The sequence below is a fragment of the Hyperolius riggenbachi genome, chromosome 4 (assembly GCF_040937935.1).
Source record: "Hyperolius riggenbachi isolate aHypRig1 chromosome 4, aHypRig1.pri, whole genome shotgun sequence".
Lineage (NCBI taxonomy): Eukaryota > Metazoa > Chordata > Amphibia > Anura > Hyperoliidae > Hyperolius > Hyperolius riggenbachi.
In genome coordinates, this window is record NC_090649.1 from 128,211,197 (window position 1) to 128,226,534 (window position 15,338).

Here is a 15,338-nt window from a genome sequence, read left to right on the forward strand (position 1 = left end):
GTGCATGGCTGTGGGTGCTTTGGTGTGCACTTTGGATGGTCCGGGGGGGGGCTTTGCATGGCTGGGGGGTCTTAGCTGTGGACTTTGCACGATGGTGGTGTGGGGGCAGCTTTGCTTGGCTGGGGGGTCTTTGCAGGGTGCTTTGCATGGCTGGGGGGTGCTTTGCTGTGCACTTTGCATGGTCGGGGGGGGGGGGGGGGGCTTTGCTGGGTGCTTTGCTGTGCACTTTGCATGGTGGGTGGGGGGGCGGCTTTGCATGGCTGGGGGGTCTTTGCTGGGTGATTTGCATGGTGGGGAGGGGGGGGCGACTTTGCATGGCTGGGCTTTGCTGGGTGCCTTTTAGGCTGGGGGTGCTTTGCTGGGCTGAGGGTGGGCTTTCCTGGAGGCTGCCAGCACTAGTACTCAGACCTCCGATCAGGGCGACCAGAGAGGTGGAGAGAGGCAGAGTGCGCGCACGCTACCTGTCCGGACCATACACTTCAATGCGGAAGTGTTCAATGATGTGTCACTTCTGCATTGAAGTGTATGCGTCCTGCGGGTCGCGTGAGCTGCTCTGCCTCTCTCTGCTTCCCCGGTCCAGTCGCCCTGATCTGAGGTCTATAACGGCAGCGGGGGAGGAGCGGGGCTTCCTGGCTAGCGGTGGGGAGGGGAGAGCAGCTGGCGGGGGAGCGGTGACGGAAACTTCGGGACTTGGCCGGCCAAGGTAAGTCGCAACGCGTTCTGGCCGGCCAAAGTCCAAAATTAACAGGCATTTTGTATCAGCCGGCTACTTCGCGTTGTGACTGGCCAGAACCCGAAGTGGCCAGACTTCGGGTTCTGGCCGTAACATATACAAACAGAGTTCAGCAAAGTATGCTTTTTCTCTAAAGAGGAGGGAGGGGGTGAGCAAGTACACTTCCCCAGCAACAGGTTGGGCTCGTTTCCACTATTGCGGTGCGGAATCACCTGGATTCCACCACTGATGAAATCGCATGCGGATGCGATTCCCCATGCGTTTTTTGCCGCGAATTCGCATGCGATTTTGCATAGGTGAGGGTATATACGATTTTAAACATGTCACTGCCTGTGTGAATTTACATTGGTACCTATGCGAATTCACGGCAAAAAACGCGTGGGGAAAACGCATGCGATTTCCCTATTAAATATATTGCATGTGATTCGCATGCATTCCACTCGCAGGCGAATTCTGCAGCTCTTTTGTTAGTTTTTTCACCGCTGAAAAAACGCACCTCAACAACGCTACAGTGGAAACAGGCCCATCCACTTGCATTACATGTGCGAATCCGCATGCGTTGGATGCATGCGGATTCGCGATAGTGGAAACGAGCCCTAAGGAAAAGCAATAGTGATGCTCATTGAAAATGCAACCTGCTCAGCAGTTTAGTTTTTGTTTTTTCCAGGCTGCGAAGATTTCAGCAGGGTGCTACAAGTCTTCAGGCTGTGTAAAGATCAACTTGGAGAGGTCCTGTCAGCTTGTGAGTTCCTCGACTCTGAGTGTATGAGGATGGTGGAAACTCATCTGAAGCTTACTAAACCTCTGCCAGGTAATCCTCAGCAGCTATTCACACACTGATTGCAAATCACAGCTGCAGTGAAAGAGATGTTTTAATAAAGTTTTGCCATTGCAGAGAGTCCGTTTTATGTTTTGGTGGAAACATCTGGATCGTGTGCAAAGCACGATGAAGACAAACTGAATGCGTTTCTGGAGACGGCGATGGATTCGGGATGTGTCACTACAGGCACAGTGGCTACAGACCATACTAAGATACTGGTATGTGCCTCAGGGATTTACTACCCCAACGTTCTGGGCAGTTCATTGATAGAAAGTCTGATCAGATATGTTGGAAAATCTCTGTGCGAGGCGGTCAGACAGAAGTGGTGGGGGATTCTTTGCTTGTGCGTTTTTTGTTTTTTAACAGATGTATTTTATTGAGTTTTGCATTTACAAAAATACAACAGTGGAATACTTTGCATTGGTTACCGCCAACCCTAAAGCATGTCCAGTCATGGCAACTGAGCTTTGTTTATCTTTCTGCCTAGTCCCTCTGGGCTCTAAGGGAGCGTATCACTGAGGCTCTTGCACACGACGGCTATGTCTACAAATACGATTTGTCCATACCTATTGAGAAGCTCTATAGCCTGGTTGAAGAACTGAGAGATCGCCTAGGCTCCGCTGCTCAGTCGGTGGTTGGTTATGGCCATTTAGGTAAGAATGCAAAATGCTTGAAACCTCCTAAAACCACTTCTTCAGTCTTCTGGGTTGGACACAGTTGTTGTTTTTTCTTTATATAGCACCAACAACTTCTGTAGTGTACTGTACATAGTACAAAACAAATAATGGGAGCATAGTTACTTGATATGTTCATAACAATACAAGTACAAACACATACATAGTTGTGTGGCTTGAGACATAACCACCAATACATGTTCATATAACTTACAGCAGAATAAGAAACATTAGGAGGATGTCCTTGTCTTGCAAGCTTGCAATCATGGGGGAAGTGGGTTGGAGACATTGGGGAGGGAGACACAGGAGTTAACAGATGAGGCAATTAACCTCCAATGCTAACTATAGCAAATTATAGGCTTGTTTGTACTGGTGTGTTTTGAGGAAAAAAATGTGAAGGTTACCAGGCTTTGTGCATGACAGACTGGCTGTAGGAGAGTGTTTCAAATGTTGAGCAGTGTGTCTCCTTACATTTCCTCATTAATCTAGAGACTATCCTACCCAGAACCTTTGTTTTTCCAAGAAGACCCTCTTGTCCTCTAGCTTAGTCACCTAATCTCAATACTGCATCCAGAACTTCTCGCAAGCATCTCCTTGAAATGCAAGTGCCAATCACGAAGTGCTCTTGAAAAAAAAAAAAAACACTTGAGAATCCACCATGAGGTGATGGGTTCATCCAAAACCTGTCTGTTCTGTCATATTTCTACTATATACTGTAAGTGACAGCAACATAGGAGAAAAGTAATTTATGGCTCATTTTTACTCTGGAAGAAACACTCTTCTTATTCGTGTTTACACGTATTTTAAATTTTAAGATTTTTGCGACAGAGGTCATTTAACTGCTCCTAGTCAGCAGGAGCAGCCATTTACACCCCCTGGTCCCCACTTGCAGCCATTAACTTTCCTGGGCTGACTTGTCCTTTTAGGTATAAAATTTTTAAGGCTAAATAATAAATGAAGCAAGAGGGATCTGGAGGCTGCCATATGTGTTTCATTTTTAAGCAATACCAGTTGCCTGGCTGTCCTGCTGATCCTCTACCTCTAATACTTTAGTCATAGACCCTGAACAAGCATGCAGCAGATCAGGTGTTTCTGTCATTTAAGATTAGCTGCATGCTTGTTTCTGGTGTGATTTAGACACTACTGCAGCCAAATAGACCAGAAGGGCTGCCGGGCAACTAGTACTGTTTAAAGGAATTCTTAAAGTGGACCCAAATTAAAAATACAAGATTTCAGAAATAAAATCTATTTTCTAATTATAATAATAAATAGCAGCCTTTTTTCAGCTGCATGATGACAAATCTAAAATATTTTACATTTATTGGAGGAACCCCTCCCTTCCTTTCATCTTGCCGGGACAGAATCCGGCAAAATGCTGGAGTAGGTGGTGTCCAGCAAAGGAGGAATTGCTAATGGCTGCCACCTGTATAACCCTAGTTATGAAAAGAGAAGGGTGAAAAGCATGCACTGAAATGCTCATAGGCTTGAAGGAGTGTTTATTTATCTCTGTATGTGTCAGAGTGGTACAACTAAATATTTTGAATTAAAAACATTTTTGGTTTGGGTTCGCTTTAAGTTAAAAAAAAAAAAAAAAGTATCTAACTTGGGGCATCTTCTAGTCCCCTGTGAATGAGCCCCTCTCAAAGCTAGGCTACTGCACATATGCGGCCCGAGCACCCTGGTCACGCTCCCATGGCCGAGAGTGTTCTGTGCATGCGCGTAATTCGCTACTTCGCTTGTGCAGAACACTCCCGGCACTGGGAGCAGGTCCAGAGTGCGTTCGGCTCGGGGCCGCGTGTGCGCAGTAACTGCCGAATGGCAGCGACAGCCTAGTCTTGCGGGCGTCACCACCACTGCCTGGAGGGGATCAGGAAAATGTTGTGGGAAAAGTAGGAGTCCAGGAGCTGGAAGAAGCCCCAGGTAAGCACCACGCGGCGGCAGCAGAGCCTATCTGGACGAACTTACTCGTCCAGATAGGCCGAACTGGTTAATCAAAAATAACGTTCTCTCATCATCCTCCAGGACAGCTCCACCTGAGATTATCATTGATCCCCTCCCCTATGGAAACACATGCAGATGTCAATTAATTAAACAAATTAGCTCCCACTACATAGCCAGTTACCTCCTGTGCTTCCCCAGTTCTTCATTGTTTCCAGCTCACCCATGGCTCACTGCAGTTTTTGTTATTTTTGTCTCTAGGGGAGCTTGTTTGCACCTATAGTGGAAAGATAGGATATATTTTCCTCATGTGGGGGCAGTTCCTGCTTGGTATGCGGAGCGGACAGAGAGTGTGATATGGCAGGTGTTTTTCATTCACTCCCGGTCGATTTAACATGCTCTGAAGTAAGTGTGTTCTATCCTCCCTCATGGCTGCCCCTGATATGGTGTCCTCTGAACACATGTAAGCGGCTGACAGCTTCTCCGCATGGCTGCCTAAGGTCAGCAGACGGAAGCTCCGCCAGTCCATGGCGTCTATTGGTTGTGCCAACAGGAAGGGTTCCTTTGACCGTAGGGGTTTAAGCAGCAATCCAGATTCAATTCTGAATGCTTTAGCTGCAGCCTAAAGAGTTTCCTTTAGGGCTCTTCTACATTAGGACGTTGCGTTTGATGAGTTAAATTGCACTGCGTGGTGTCTTGCGGTGCGCAGTTTTCGTTGCATACTGATGGAACGAAAATGGCGCATGCATCACATTTAAAAAAAATAAATTTTATTAAATTAACAAACATTATTGAGCATGTGCAAATAGTCCAGTGTAGCTAATAACACAGAGAACGCACAGCATGCAGCACTTTCTAAATGTTGCTGCACGTTACACACAACGCAACATGAGCACTGTGAATGTCACACATACGTTGTGTTGATGTGCGTTAGTCTGCGTTATTACTTTTTATGACGTGCAACCTTAGCGTCGCACTGTGAAAGAGCCCTTATGGGTTACCTAGTGTTCCCAGGATCTGTATGAAAGATCATGATAACAATAGCAGTTTTTTCTATCAATACTGAAGATTTTTTTTCTAGCTATTTTCTAGACAATCTTCTGATAAGCTTCAAAAAGGAAGGAAGGTCCTAAGATCATATTCAGTTTGTCTTACAACGCTGAAGCACTTTAAGAAAGATTCTTAATCTGCAGATATCTGAAATAGAGTTTTCTGGGTAGGTCACTAGTGGTGACTCGAAAGATCTCTTGTGGCCGATGAAGAATATGGATTCTCAAATCGAAGGTACCCATACACTGCTGGGAGTAAAATCTGTCACAGTAAGACAAGATATGTGGCTCCTTGGAAGATGTTCATCCTGTATGCCAACTGTTGCTTGGGCAATATACAGAGTATTTTTCTACAGTGTGTGCATCAAGCACCAAGTTAAACCTGTCAAATCTGGCTTTGCAAATTTAGCCTAATTGGCCAATCACAAGACATCGCTCATGCAAATATGGAGAGCGGACCTATTAACACAGGGCGACCTGGTCCATCCAGACCCAGGCTTTCTCAATCTTACAGCCTGGATCCTGAGGGGCAACCCTTAAGTAATATAGGATTTTCAGACGGTCGTAGCTACTTTGCTGAAATATAGAAGAGAGAATACTAGAAAGATTTATAACCAGGTCTGAAAAACCTTTTGCTTATGGAAAGAAAGGGAAAATATTATTTCAAATGATATTCAATTTATTTTGGAATTTTTGTAGGATGGCGTAGTTCTAGGTTTAGCAGTCAGCACCCTGCGCATGCAGGGTTCAGCATCATCCGTTTTTTTTTTTAATAGAAATATATATTGTTTTTTTCAAGACAAACTAGGCTTTCATTGTATGCCATGTTTTCCCTCAATTTTGTTTTCTATGAATTTCAATGGGAAAACAAGGAAAAAAATAGAAAAAACACATTATTTCTCAGTTTCACCAATTCCAGTTTAAAAATAAAAAGTGCTACTGTAGATAAAAAACACCAGTTTTGTTTGGCTATTCTTACAGCTTATCACAAAACTTAGACTATGTCCCTGTCACAATTTATGGTGAAGATATTTGATTCTGAAATAATGCTACAGAGTGTATTTTTCACTATGAACTGAGAAAATAAAATTATTTTTAATGGTAAAAATCAATCTCATTAGCTCAGGAAACATATACTCCTGTTCACCAATTAGTGCTGCATCAGATAATGCCAGAAATGTGCACAGGAGCAAGCCCAATCCTGCACAGCACTGCTTCTGCTACAAGACGTATATCTACTGACTCGTGGCTTAGATGAAGTCACAGAGGACGTAGATCTACTGTAGTGGTGGATAAAGTGGTTAAAGATGTTAATGTATATTAGGGACAGTAGGATACATTACAGGAAGGTTACCTGTATCTAAAAAAAAAAAAAAAAAAAAAAAGTTAATAAAATTCTTGTAGCATAGCCTTATTATGCATTTATTACATGCTTATAATTTTAAGCTCAGATTGGCTAATTTTTCTGCTTTCTTCTCAGGTGATGGGAACTTGCACTTAAACATCACGGCAAAGTCACACAGTGATGCCCTACTGGCTGCCTTAGAACCTTTTGTATATGAATGGACCTCTCAACACAATGGCAGCATCAGTGCTGAGCACGGCTTGGGATTCAAGAAGAGGGATCACATTTATTACAGCAAGTCCAGAGAAGCAGTGCAACTAATGCAAAAGATCAAACACATGATTGATCCAAAAGGCATTATGAATCCATACAAGACAATTCCTGCAATGGACTGATAACAGAAATGTTCTCCTTGCCCCCAATGAACAGATGTCTTTCCTAGAGGAAAAGGACAAATATTTGCCTGGGGCTGAATGCAGTGCATGCTGAGCATGTATCAGCACCTGGCTGCAATGTGATTTTTTTTTTCTATTTACCCTGAAGGAATCTATAGGCACTTGATTGCTGCAAATCATGTTTCAATTTGTCACATAATTTGCTCTTATTGAGCCATGTACCAGCACCCTAATACAGTATTACTTGCTCTAGTTATTAAGAGCAAGTCATTTTCAACTGGTTTAAATGGGCATTGTGAAGACATACAGTATATGATAACTGTGCTCCACAACACCAGGTATATGGCAAAAGTCTCACGTTCCCATATAAAAAAGCAAGGTGTGCCAGCTGCACACAGACCACACTAAATCCACGAGACATTCTTGACGAAACGCGGAGCCTGGAGATACGCTGGGCGCTTTCTCAACCAGGAAGGAGAGGGTGTGGCTGGTATTATCCTTAGGAGATGTGCTGGTCAGACAGACCGCTTGCTACCTATGTGATGTGCTTGTTTTTACCCTCTGGAATGTAAGCATATTACTGCTTGATTTAGTGGTTTTAATAAAAAGGGTTTACACTATTGGAGATTATCTGTTGAGCCCTAGATCCTCTTACTGCCTTGTTTTATTTGGTGAGTTTGACTCACTAGGTGTCAGGACTAGCTTCCTCTCTATGGTGTGGGCACACCTTTCTGATTGCTGAGATCAGAGTGGTGCTTTAAAGGGAACCAGAGATGAACGTTTCACACAAAATAAACATATCAGTCGATAGCTTGTAAAGAATAAATGCTCTACCTGATAATTTCGCCGCTCTGGTGTGCCTTTTTTAGTGTTTTTTTTATCCATTATTGCTCCAGGAAAAATCAAATATGGCCGCCGGCTCATATCCCTTCTCCTTCCGGGTTATGAGTTGTTCTGGATGTGCTGTCTAGGCTATATGAGACTAGGCTGCTATCTAGGCTAAATGCAACCTTTCATCTGTGTGCTTTCATTTTGGTAGGATATGCAGCTGCCTGTAGGAAGTGTCTCTCATAGGAATGAAACTGCAGTCATCATCAGTATCTAGTGCACACAGAGTAGTGTTGGGCGAACACCTGGATGTTCAGGTTCGCGAACGTTCGCCGAACATGGCCGCGATGTTCGTGTGTTCGCGCCGAACTCCGAACATAATGGAAGTCAATGGGGACCCGAACTTTTGTGCTTTGTAAAGCTTCCTTACATGCTACATACCCCAAATTTGCAGGGTATGTGCACCTTGGGAGTGGGTACAAGAGGAAAAAAACATTTGAAAAAGAGCTTATAGTTTTTGAGAAAATTGATTGTAAAGTTTCAAAGGAAAAAATGTCTTTTAAATGCGGAAAATGTCATTTTTCTTTGCACAGGTAACATGTTTTTTGTCGCCATGCAGTCATAAATGTAATACAGATAAGAGGTTCCAGGAAAAGGGACCGGTAACGCTAACCCAGCAGTAGCACACGTGATGGAACAGGAGGAGGGCAGCGCAGGAGGAGAAGGCCACGCTTTGAGACACAACAACCCAGGCCTTGCATGAGGACAAGAAGCGTGCGGATAGCAATGCATTTTGTCGCCATGCAGTCATAAATGTAATACAGATAAGAGGTTCCGTAAAAAGGGACCGGCAACGCTAACCCAGCAGCAGCACACGTGATGGAACAGGAGGAGGCGCAGGAGGAGAAGGCCACGCTTTCAGGCGCAACCTAGGCCTTGCATGAGGACAAGTAGCGTGCGGATAGCAATGCATTTTGTCGCCATGCAGTCATAAATGTAATACAGATGAGAGGTTCAATAAACAGGGACCGGAAACGCTAACCCATCACAGATGTTCATTGTTCATGTTACTTGGTTGGGGTCCGGGAGTGTTGCGTAGTAGTTTCCAATCCAGGATTGATTCATTTTAATTTGAGTCAGACGGTCTGCATTTTCTGTGGAGAGGCGGATACGCCGATCTGTGACGATGCCTCCGGCAGCACTGAAACAGCGTTCCGACATAACGCTGGCTGCCGGGCAAGCCAGCACCTCTATTGCGTACATTGCCAGTTCGTGCCAGGTGTCTAGCTTCGATACCCAATAGTTGAAGGGTGCAGATGGATTGTTCAACACAGCTACGCCATCTGACATGTAGTCCTTGACCATCTTCTTCTGCTGACCATTCGCGCTGAATTGTGGAAGTCCAACGTGCACCGCTCTGGCCCTCGTCAGTGGTGGCATGAAATTCCTGCTCCAACTCCAGCTGTTCCTCCTCCTCTTCTTTGTCATAGCTGCTAGGGCCAGCGTTTCCTGAGGCAGATGGCCTGATGTTGGTATCATCACGCTGATCGTTTTCTCCTTCAGATTCCCCCAGTTGCATCATGACAGCTGTTTCCTTGATTTTCAACATTGACTTCTTCAGTAAACACAGCAGTGGTATGGTAATGCTGACTGAAGAGTTGTCACTGCTCACAAGCAACGTGGATTGCTCAAAATTTTGGAGGACTTGGCAGAGGTCCAACATGTTGGCCCAATCGGATCCACAGCAGCTTGGCAGCTGTCCGGATGCGCCTCGGTACTGCGCCGTCATGTACTGGACCACTGCACTCTTCTGCTCGCAAAAGCGGGCTAGCATGTGCAGCGTAGAATTCCAGCGCGTAGGGACATCACACAGCAAGCGATGGTGGGGGAGATTAAAGCGCTCCTGCATCTTGGCGAGTGCCCCCGAAGCAGTACTGGAATTTCTACAATGTTTGGCCACTCGTCGCACCTTCAACAGAAGATCGGCCATGCCTGGGTATGTCCTCAGGAACCGCTGAACTACTAGGTTCATCACGTGCGGCAGGCAAGGGATGTGTGTCAGCTTAGCCAACCTTAAAGCGCGAATGAGATTACTCCCATTATCACACACAACCATGCCCGGTTTCAGGTCCAGCGGTGCCAGCCACAAATCCGTCTGTTCCTTTATTCCCCTCCAAATTCCCTCCCGTGTGCTGCTTATCCCCAAGGCAGATCAGCTTCAGCAACGCTTGCTGACGCATGCCAACAGCTGTGCTGCACTGCTTCCACGATCCTACTGCTGCTGGGTTAGCGTTTCCGGATGAGGTACAGCTTTGAGATGCGTTGGAGGAGAAGGAGTCAGAGAGGTAGGTGCTGCTGTTGTTATCCAGTGGGAGGGACGGCGGTGCAGCTGTTTGCGGCGTGGGCAACACCCGCGCAGAAGCAGGTGAGGAATCGCTGCCAGGCTCCACAAGGTTCACCCAGTGCGCGGTAAGGGAGATGTATCGACCCTGGCCGAACGCACTCGTCCAGGTGTCAGTGGTGAGGTGAACCTTGCAGGCAACGGCATTCTTCAAGCTTCGGGTTATTTTGCTGACCACGTGCTCATGCAACTCAGGCACTGCAGAGCGCACAAAGTGGTAGCGGCTGGGAACCACGTAACGTGGGATGGCCACTGACATCATGCCCTTGAAGCTGTTTGTCTCCACCATTCGATATGGCAGCATTTCGCAAGCCAGAAGCTTGGCTATGCTGGCTGTTAGTGCCACGGCCCGGGGGTCATTTGCTGGCAATTTCCTCTTGCGCTCAAACATCTCCGAGACAGACAACTGAACCGTAGGGCTGCACACTGTAGGGCTGTTGGTTGTTGTGTTTGATGAAGACTGGGAGACCTCAAGAGCACTATTCTGGAAAGTGACAGTGTCAGCGTCGTCTGATGTTTGTGAATGTTGTTGTGAACCACGCAATGGCTGGGCTACTGCTGCTGCTGAGGAGGGTCTGGTGGTGAGTCTGGTGACCCCAAGGGAGGCAGGGTTGCTGGTACCCTGTTCTGCCGCGTTTGCCCACAGAGTGGGATGTTTGGATACCATGTGGCGGGTCATGCTGGTGGTGGAGAGGTTGTTAATATTTTTCCCCCTGCTCAGGCGGGTCTTGCACACCTTGCAAATCACCATGGTACCATCCTCACTGCAGTCTTCAAAGAAAGGCCAGACTTTGGAGCACCTGCCTTGCTGGCGATTTCTGTTTGCGCCTCTTTTGCGTATCACTTGAACTTCCACGCTTGTGGTGCCTGAAATTTCGCGCCGCCTACCTTGTGGCACAAGGCGAACTCATGCAGCAGTGGGTTCTTCAACAGACTCATCTGTGCTGCTACGACGGTGATGTTCTCCTTCACATACAAAATCTGGGTCTCTGTCCACATTGTCCAAACCCTCCTCTTCCATCTCCTCAAACTCGTCATATGTGATTGTGGGCCGCCGCCGTGGAGTAGAGCTCCCCAGAACAACCTCTGCGCAGCTCACTCCAACGTCGTCTTTCAGATCTTCTCGGCCGACCTCCTGCAATTAAAACCCCTCCTGCCCAACTTGCTCTGGGATTTGGGTTTCAAAGTCCTCGGACTCGCCTTGCATTTCAGTGCGCGGTGCATTTCCCACAGTAATGAATCCGGGCACATTTCTGGCTGTTCCATTGACCTTTGAAAGGTGGAAGTTTGTTGGGCTGGGAATAGCTCCTGCGAATACCCCATTTGTGTTCTGAGGAAATTCTTCGGACTGGTTATTTGGCAGTTGTGTGCGTGGTGTCGCTGCCGGTTGTGTCAGCTTTGTGCCCACTGGCTCCTTGTAACTGGCTGAGGACTTGGACCTCGTGCGTGATGTGCTGGTGCTGCTTAACCCACTGCTGGACGCTTGAGAGGTCATCCAATTAATTATCTGGTCCTGTTCTTTTGGATTTGTGAGGGTTGATTTCCTGGACAACATGGGCGGTATTGAGTGGGTTTTCTTCGGTGCTCCACTGTGGCCTGTACGTGAACCATCAGGGGAAACACCTCTTCCCTTGCCCCTCCCTCTTTCACAGGATTTCTTCTTCATTTCACTTACCCTTAAAGTACACGCTGACTGGCAGCAGTACAGTGGCAGTACAGAAATGCTATATAGTGGTGGGTGAGCGGTGTACTATTGTTCCCAGCAGCGACACAGAGCACAATGCTATACAGTGGTGGGTGAGCGGTGTACTATTGTTCCCAGCAGCGACACAGAGCACAATGCTATACAGTGGTGGGTGAGCGGTGTACTACTGTTCCCAGCAGCGACACAGAGCACAATGCTATACAGTGGTGGGTGAGCGGTGTACTACTGTTCCCAGCAGCGACACAGAGCACAATGCTATACAGTGGTGGGTGAGTGGTGTACTACTGTTCCCAGCAGCGACACAGAGCACAATGCTATACAGTGGCGGGGGAGCGGGGTACTACTGTTCCCAGCAGAGACACAGAGTGGCAGTAAACACAATGCTATACAGTGGTGGGTGAGCGGTGTACACAGAGTGGCAGTAAACACAATGCTATATAGTGTGGGTGAGCGGTGTACTACTGTTCCCAGCAGCGACACAATGACTGGGGGGACCCTGGCTAGCCTGGCTGGAGAGAGAACTACCCTGCCTGCCTACCCAAAGCTAAACCCACAGACAAATGGCGGAGAAATGACGTGGATCGGGTATTTATTTACCCGAACCACGTGACCCGTTCGGCCAATTACAGCGCTAGCCGAACGTTCGGGGAACGTTCGGCCATGCGCTCTTAGTTCGGCCATATGGCCGAACACCATAAGGTGTTCGGCCGAACTCGAACATCACCCGAACAGGGTGATGTTCTGCAGAACCCGAACAGTGGCGAACACTGTTCGCCCAACACTAACACAGAGCACACATGGATCATATTGCAGCCACAGAGCTTCTCTCTCAGCAGCAGCAGCCCCTCCTATGTCATCACAGCTCTCAGTATGCAAATGAGGAAATCTGAGCCAGGAGGTGGCAGGATTGGGCTTGAAAAGACTCCACAGAAGAGTGACTCAGCTATAATGATTCCAGGTCAAACCTAGACTGAGCCAGTCGGGGATTTTTATCACAGCTGCTAATAGACTAATTAAGCAGATAACAATGAAACTAAAAGCAGGGTAGGTGTTTACTGTCATGTTCCCACTGATAAATGTAATAAAATACATGAGGGTGCTTCGTCTCTGGCTCTCTTTAATACCGTGTTTCCCTGAAAATAAGACCGTGTCTTATATTAATTTTTGCTCCAAAAAGTGTGCTAGGGCTTATTTTCAGGGGATGTCTTATATTGGCAGTGCATGATGTGTTCAATGCTGGCCGCCTCGGCCTGCTACTCATTGTACAGTTCCAGTGCCGATCAGGCACCTGTCATGTCATCCCTGCACACAGTTGATAAACCTGCTGTGTGCAAGGATGACATGACAGGTGCCTGATCGGCACTGCATAATGTGTCCCCCACACTGGCCGCCACGTTAATTCATTCTAATTGGATCAAGCCGTCTGGGAGACGGGATCATGGCTCCATGATTGGTCCAATCAATGCACTTGCTGAGTAGCAGCAAGTGCAGTGATTGGCCCAAAAATGGAGAATGATCCCGCCTCCGGGACATTACATCCAATTAGAAATAGCTTGTGTAAATTAACAGTGCAGGAGGTGATGAGCGGCACAGAGTGACAGCATGCAGCCTGGCATAAATGGAGAGTGTCCCAGAGACATCACAGACACGGCAGCTCATTAGCGGTATGTGTCGGCTGGGGATGTCTTATTTTTGGGAGATGCCTTATATTTAGAGAATAAGCAAAATATTCGCTAGGTCTTATGTTCAGAGAATGTCTTACTTTAGGGGGAAAATGGTAGAACAGCATCAGGCACTATGTGCAGTTCATTTTAATTGCTTTACAGGGTGACCTTAGGGTCTCTGAGACTAGGAGGTCTCATCTTCTCTGGGAACTGTTTTTATTGTGAGCACTGCTTGCCATTTGGTAGACATTGTGAAGACATCACCACTCGAGTGGCTTTCTCAGGTAAAATAAGTCATGGCAACAACCCTTTGCATTTTTGTAAACATGGTCACTATGGATTGGTTACTAGGATGTTCAGAACTGTAATAGTGCAGAGACAGACCTGTCCAGCGTTTGCAACTTATTGTCCTGAAACAAGTGTCCCTTATAGGACTGAGCGGTTGAATCCAGAATGGCGTTCGGAATGCTTCGGATCATAACCAAAATGTACACATGCAGGCGTTCCACGGGAGTACTCTCCTGCTTTTGAAAGCAAGGTTCAACCTGGCTTAAAAAAGCAGGAGAGTACTCCAGCATGATGTTAACAAAATGCTTGTGGCCAGCAGCCAGGCTGCTGAACTGCTCGACAAATGCCATCCATGGAAAAGAGCCCTCGCTTTGCATTCAGAATTTGTAGGATACATTTTGGAATTATTTGCATCGCATTAACCACCCCCACTACTGTGTATTGGATTGTTAATGAAGAGCCAACTTTCTTATTTTAGAAGATAATCAGAATATTTAATACATGCCCAGCAAATGTCTTAATTTAAATGGTCAATGTCAAGTCAGCCTCTTGCAATTCCCCATTTCAGTTTGTAATTCAAAATTATTTTATTATAAATGGTCCTTTTAAAGCAGTTTAACCATTCACAAAATGTACCCTTGCTTCAAAGTCTAAGCTGGCACCCTCCTAGTGTTTGCTCTCAATTCCCACTCTTTTGAAGAGCTGCAGTAAATGGCAGGTTCCATATTTGAAGGATAGAAAAACTACTATTAAATGAACTTGCCCTTTGCGGTTCCCTAAAATGTCCATAAATCCTTGATGTTGCACTAAGGGCCTTGCACACTAATGTGCAGCTGTCTGGTTTTCAAAAAAATACATCAAAAAGCAGACATGCGAGTTAGTATGCTCAGGTCAATAGTGAGCACAGACCCCCTCCACTACCTTTCCAATCAGTACCTTTTAGAAGAGTACGACATTCTGATTTAGGTAAGGGGTATTCAAACTACTGAAATGAATTTGACAAGTTGTTGTCCAAATGTTTCTGGCTAATGAAAGCCCTAGTTCAGGAACAAAAAGTTCAAAGGGATATACAGTAATTATATGCACGTAAAATTATTCTGCAGTTGCTTAGTTTCTGCATTATAAAAGAAAAATCTTACAGGTGCTGTGGATCACCAGTGGTCACTTCACCACCTGAGATTGTGGACAAGCTGTCAGACACCAGGGAGGAAAGGATCGGTGCAGGAATTACATCAAATAATTACTGACATGGCCAACTGCTGGAGGGGAGTGGAGCATGAGAGAGGAGTCATGACAGATGTCATGTTGAAAGTTGTTGTCACTAGTGATAAGTTCCAAAGTTCTAATTTTTTCATTTTCAAGAACTAAATTTTTTTTGCAATACAATTTTATCTGCACCATAATTGCCCATGAAACACACTTATAAAGTAGGATACATTTTTTTTAGGGTTGGTTGACACTAGGTCATCTACCAGATCAGACCGCATTGGACCAGCAG

At 46.2% G+C, this 15,338-nt stretch overlaps 2 protein-coding genes across 6 annotated transcripts in view; one reads left to right on the forward strand and one right to left on the reverse strand.

Moving 5' to 3' along the window:
- The window catches only part of D2HGDH (D-2-hydroxyglutarate dehydrogenase), a 49,693-nt gene extending 42,119 nt beyond the window's left edge, over nucleotides 1-7,574 (forward strand). For both annotated transcript variants that reach the window (XM_068280604.1, XM_068280602.1), the window contains exons 7-10: nucleotides 1,401-1,544; nucleotides 1,629-1,771; nucleotides 2,041-2,206; nucleotides 6,695-7,574. In XM_068280604.1, the coding sequence (XP_068136705.1) occupies nucleotides 1,401-1,544; nucleotides 1,629-1,771; nucleotides 2,041-2,206; nucleotides 6,695-6,954 (713 nt within the window). In that variant the 3' untranslated portion in view covers nucleotides 6,955-7,574. The remainder of the gene's footprint in view (nucleotides 1-1,400; nucleotides 1,545-1,628; nucleotides 1,772-2,040; nucleotides 2,207-6,694) is intronic.
- The window catches only part of ING5 (inhibitor of growth family member 5), an 85,829-nt gene that overhangs the window by 11,495 nt on the left and 58,996 nt on the right, over nucleotides 1-15,338 (reverse strand). For 3 of the 4 annotated variants that reach the window (XM_068280607.1, XM_068280606.1, XM_068280605.1), the window contains exon 9: nucleotides 2,120-2,314. The exons of the other annotated variant lie outside the window; for it this stretch is intronic. The gene's annotated coding sequence lies outside the window, so the exon portion shown is untranslated. The remainder of the gene's footprint in view (nucleotides 1-2,119; nucleotides 2,315-15,338) is intronic. 4 annotated transcript variants of the gene reach the window in all.